Below are 5,365 nucleotides of genomic sequence, written 5' to 3' on the forward strand. Positions count from 1 at the left end.
CCGATCACTGTCAGTGGCAGGGGGCTTCTTCCTGCTTTCCCTTTCGCCTCCCTGCATTGTGCCTACATATGCAAATTAATCGCCATCTTGTTGGCAGTTAACTGCCAATCTTAGTTGGCAGTTAATTTGCATATAGCCCTGATTAGCCAATGAAAAGGGTAGCGTCGTACGCCAATTACCTTTTTTCTCTTTTATTAGTGTAGATTTGCGTATGCACTAGGTAAGTATTTGTGTACCTAAACATAGAAAAAGTACAATAAAAATTGGTATAAAAGATAAAAGTGGTACACCATTAGACTTTATAAAGACTGCACACTTAGGCTACACTAAATTTATATTAAATCAAGCACAAGAGAAAATGATGCAGTTAAGAAACTTGGTAAACACAAGATGTGTGAGGCTGCTGGTGTAACATGGCATACTGCTTTACAGCAAACTTTTCATATAAATAGAAAGAGTACATTCTAAAATAACGATAAAAGTATAGTATAGTAAATGCATAAACCAGTAACATAGTTGTTTATTATCATTATCAAGTAGTAGCATCCTATATAATAAAAGAGTTATATGCAAATTAGCCGTCACTCTGCCACAAAGATGGTGGCGCCCAGTCCCCTCAGCCCTGCCAGAGTCCCCCAGTCCTGTGGGGGCGGCCACTAAGAGCAGGCAGCATGAGCAGCGTGGCAGAATGCTTGCTTCGTCGCCACGGCAACGAGGCAAGTGTTCCACCCGGCCGCGGACGGCCTCTGGGCAGTGGGTGCCGAGCGTCCTGCCCTGGCTGTGGAGGGCCCCAGGGCTGCGGGTGTGGAGTGGCCAGGCCCCACAGAGAGCAGAGAACCATGGGGAGTGGGCCTAAGCTGTCAGGGCTCCCAGATTGGAGAGGGTGCAGGTCAGGCTGAGGAGCCCATCCCCCGTGCACGAATTTAGTGTACTGGGCCTCTAGTTGTATATAATTGTATGTGCAATATTTTTATACAACTAGTAGCACAGTAAGTTTGTTTACATCAGCATCACCACAAACACATAGTACACTTCCCTATGACATTTGGACAGCTATGATGTCACTAGGCTAGAGGGATTTTTCTACTCCGTTATCTTACACAACCACTGTTGTATAGGTATCCATCATTGACTAAAATGTTAAGCAGCACATGACTGTATTTACTAAAAGAAAATCTCAAATTCTGAAATAAAGTAGAAAGATAAGCTAGTGTTCTAAATTGATGTGTATTCAAAACATCACTATTGACAGCAACAGCTTTCTTCTAAATAGTGAATAGCAATGGTTGTATGTTGAATATTATCTTTGCTTTTTGTAATAAAAATTATAAATGAACTTTTTCAGAATAAATCGCCAAAACCAATGAGAGTAGCCAGTGCAGGCAGATATCATATTAAACACTTTAAAACTTAAAACAGTTTTTCCTGTAAGTGGCTATATTCATTTGTCTAGAAGATCATTAAGTCTTATGTTTTAGACTGTTGCCTCACTTATCTGGTAACCTGTCTTTTTTATTTTCCAAGCAATTATTTCATGGCACTCCTGTTACAATTGAGAATTTCTTAAGTTGGAAAGCCAAGTTTGATGCAGAACTCTTGGAAATTAAAAAGAAACGAATGAAAGAAGAAGAACAAGCAGGAAAAAATAAATTAAGTGGTATGACTTGCCCCTATTTCTGTTCCCCTAAACATTTTGTCATTAGTTCTGATATAGCAAGAGGATCATTTGAACAGATTTCTATGAGATTTTTTTTATCCTCACCTGAGGATATGTTTACTGATTTTAGAGATGAAGGGAGAGTGAGAGAGAGAAACATTGATGTGAGAGAAAAACATCACTTGGTTGCCTCTTGCACCTGCCCCAACCAGGGATCAAATCCACAACCTAAGTATGTGTCCTGACTGGGAATCGAACCCAAAACCTTTTGGTGCACAGGACGATACTCCAACCAACTGAGCCATCCAGCCAGGGCTGTAAGAAAATATACTTAGGCATCCAGGGGGAAAAAAAGAGAAAGCATTCTCTCTACATGTTGATGTATTTTCACACTTAATTATAATTAATGTTTATGGGTTATCTTTGATCTAACTATTACAATGATAGATCTTGAGATACAGCTACCATGACTTCCAGGATTATAAGCCTTAGAAGTGATAGAGTCACATTTGTTTTTCTAGGACTTGAGGCAGACTAGATTATCAGTTGTTCCATTTTAATGCAAATACATTTTATATGCCTCTTAGCTCAGTTCGTAAATTTATTGAAATTCAGAAAAACAGATTTTCAGACTTTTTCCTGGAGAGTTGTAGAAGATGGAGGAAAACTATGCTGTTCAAATTAAACATATTTATTTCTTTTAGGGAAACAGCTATTTGAAACAGATCATAATCTTGACACATCTGATATCCAGTTCTTGGAGGATGGTAAGATAATATTAGAATTCCACATGTATATATTGTACTGTTTTTAATATTAATCCATGAAAATCAGAGTAATAATGACAATAAATCTTTCCTCCCAAGGGTATAAAGAAATACATTTTAAAGAATAAATTCTAATGTTTGATAAATTTATACATAAACTATAGCAATATATTCTTTAAAGTTTTCTGATCACTTAAGCAAAATCAAATATAGCAATAGATAAACAATTAAGATCACATTAGCTTCTAACAACTTGTAAACTAGGCCCATGGTCAGTGATCATCAACTTTGTATGACCAGGACATATCATTGTCTTCAATTTGTCACATGCCACATCATAAAGAATTCATTCTAGAAAGGCTTTTTTTATAACTGGATTTTTTTAGACTATGAACTGGAAGCACAAAGTTGTTAAAATGTGTGAGTCTCTGCTGACCATTACAGACCATTGTTGGCCTGTAATGATTTGCAGTAGCAATTTAATATTTCATCACCTCCCTTGCATGTGGAGAAGTTTCTGTTTGTACCTTTCATTCCCAAGTATAAGACTGAAGATGAAATCTTGTTTTTTTGCAGCTGGAAACAATGTGGAAGTAGATGAGTCTTTGTTCCAGGAAATGGATGACTTGGAGCTGGAGGATGACGAGGATGATCCGGACTACAATCCTGCTGACCCAGAGAGCGACTTGACCGATTGATGGGCCATCCCCGTCTGCCGAGGCTTGACTGCCACAGCATCTGTGGTTATGCCGAGAGGGTGTTGATTTTCCTTCCTTTTTTTCTAAGAAAAAAACAATTTTCAGGAGAATATTCTTCTGAAAGCTTTCATCAATGAACTAATAAACTGACCTTAAAATTTCAAATATAAAATGTCCAATTCCTCTTATTAGTGAGAAGAAGCTCACGTACAGTCAAACCTCATTTCTCAAACGTCTGCCATCTTGAACAATTCGGTTCTCAACTAAATTGTTCACAGAACTAATGTTGAATCATACCTTGGTTTTCCACTCGGCAACCTTTTCATGTTGATACCTCACCATGATAAAGTCTCTCAGGCAACAAACAAAGGAGAGAAATAAACATTAGCACAATTTTAAAACATAAAAAGGCCATCAAGAGTGCTAATGTTGTTAAAGGTGTGAAAGAAACAATGATCACAGGCAATTGAAGAGGTAGAAAAACTTGTTTGGATAAATGAAAAGCAGTCCAGTGATGGCCAACCTTTTGAGCTTGGCGTGTCAGCATTTTGAAAAATCCTAACTTAACTCTGGTGCTGTGTCACATATAGAAATTTTTTGATATTTGCAACCATAGTAAAACAAAGATTTGTATTTTTGATATTTATTTTATATATTTAAATGCCATTTAACAAAGAAAAATCAACCAAAAAAATGAGTTCGCGTGTCACCTCTGACACACGTGTCATAGGTTCACCATCACTGAGTTAGTCAGTGACAGCATTTCGGAGGCAGTGATATGAACAAGCAAAGATATTGCATGCTGTTCTGAAAGACACCCCTGGACCAAGTGCCAAAAGTGATTTAAGGCTAGTAGGGGGTGTTTTGATAAATTTAAGAAAAGAAGTGTTTATTTACAGATTAAACAGTACATTAGACATGTATATAAGAAAGGTGAAAACGGATTCATTTGGGGGTTTGGAATGGATTAACTCAATTTACATAATTTCTAATGGGAAATGATTCCGTTTTCGAAAAAATCACTTCTCCAACAGCCCTTTGGAAGGAATCAAGTTTGAGAACTGAGGTTCCACTGTATTTTCAATCATTTTGTGTTGGAAAGAGATCTTCAGGCTAGAATATAGACTGCTGCTATGCTTAGGTGTGGTTTTATATACCAGGCCATCAAGAGTGCTAATGTTAGCACTCAGTGACTTTTGGATTCTAAGTGTTGTCATTCATACACATACATTACTAGAAGACTGAGGTGAATAGAGTATTAAACTTTCTGAATTCTAGCCTTTGGGTATGATAAATTTAAGTCTTAACAAAACCAGAAGCACATATTATAGTCAGGAATAAAATGGACTTTAGTCCTATTTGAATCAGAACCATCTGTGGAGTTACTGAAGTGTTTTAGGCCTTTCTCGGTTTAAGTTAATAAACGCTGAGCCTCAATCTGAATCTTAAAACTGAAATCTCATGCCAGTGACTCTGGTTGTGATGCGCACTCCTGATTAAGAACCACTGTCCTACCCTTGTGAAGTCTATATGTTGTGATGTTCCCCTGTGCTTCTAATTAACCAGTCTGAAAGGTTCTGAATTCTGGGGGTTGTGCACAGTCTACAAGAGAACCACACTCCACATCCATGCACATGCGAGACCTTCAGAATAATTTGAAATGATTGACTTGGGAATTCCAGGTAGGAGAGTCAGGCTTCATACAAGTTAGCCACTCACTGCAGATTTGGAGGATCGAATCTTCACCACAATGAGAAATCACTTGTGCGATTGATTGCAAATACTGCTTCCATTCAAAAATTTATATGCCGAATACCCACAAATACAGCACTGTCAATCCCATGTTTATATTTGGAGTCAGCCCTTATGATTAAAATCAAATCATTTAAGACAAAGGTATCATTGAGGAATTCAATACTTTTCACCAACTTGAGCCCGACCAGTACAAAGGAATGATAGTCACGTTCAGCATTTCTATGCAGAGAGAAGTCCAAAAGTTTGTGTTATGTGAGGTTTTGCTTTTCCGAAGGAGATCCTTTTTGAAGCTGATCAGCAGATGTGTAAGAATCTAAAAGAGCAGTTCAGTTAAAGTTAAGAAAAGTGGAGGTCAATGAAGACTTGACCGAAGTGTCAAGAATGACTCCACTTCCCCCTTGCTCATGATTTTTTAAAGTCTTAAGTTTTATACGTTTTCTGCAGGTATCAGAGTGGATTGCCAACTGTGTCATTTCAGAATGCCATTT

The 5,365-nt window shown here is 37.7% G+C and overlaps 1 protein-coding gene across 3 annotated transcripts in view; it reads left to right on the forward strand.

Moving 5' to 3' along the window:
• The window catches only part of RWDD1 (RWD domain containing 1), a 12,365-nt gene extending 9,071 nt beyond the window's left edge, over positions 1-3,294 (forward strand). For all 3 annotated transcript variants that reach the window (XM_006756892.2, XM_015559530.1, XM_015559529.1), the window contains exons 5-7: positions 1,525-1,657; positions 2,362-2,424; positions 3,001-3,294. In XM_006756892.2, the coding sequence (XP_006756955.1) occupies positions 1,525-1,657; positions 2,362-2,424; positions 3,001-3,122 (318 nt within the window). In that variant the 3' untranslated portion in view covers positions 3,123-3,294. The remainder of the gene's footprint in view (positions 1-1,524; positions 1,658-2,361; positions 2,425-3,000) is intronic.
• The last annotated feature ends 2,071 nt before the right edge of the window (positions 3,295-5,365 follow it).

Source organism: Myotis davidii, unplaced genomic scaffold (genome assembly GCF_000327345.1).
Source record: "Myotis davidii unplaced genomic scaffold, ASM32734v1 scaffold1534, whole genome shotgun sequence".
Lineage (NCBI taxonomy): Eukaryota > Metazoa > Chordata > Mammalia > Chiroptera > Vespertilionidae > Myotis > Myotis davidii.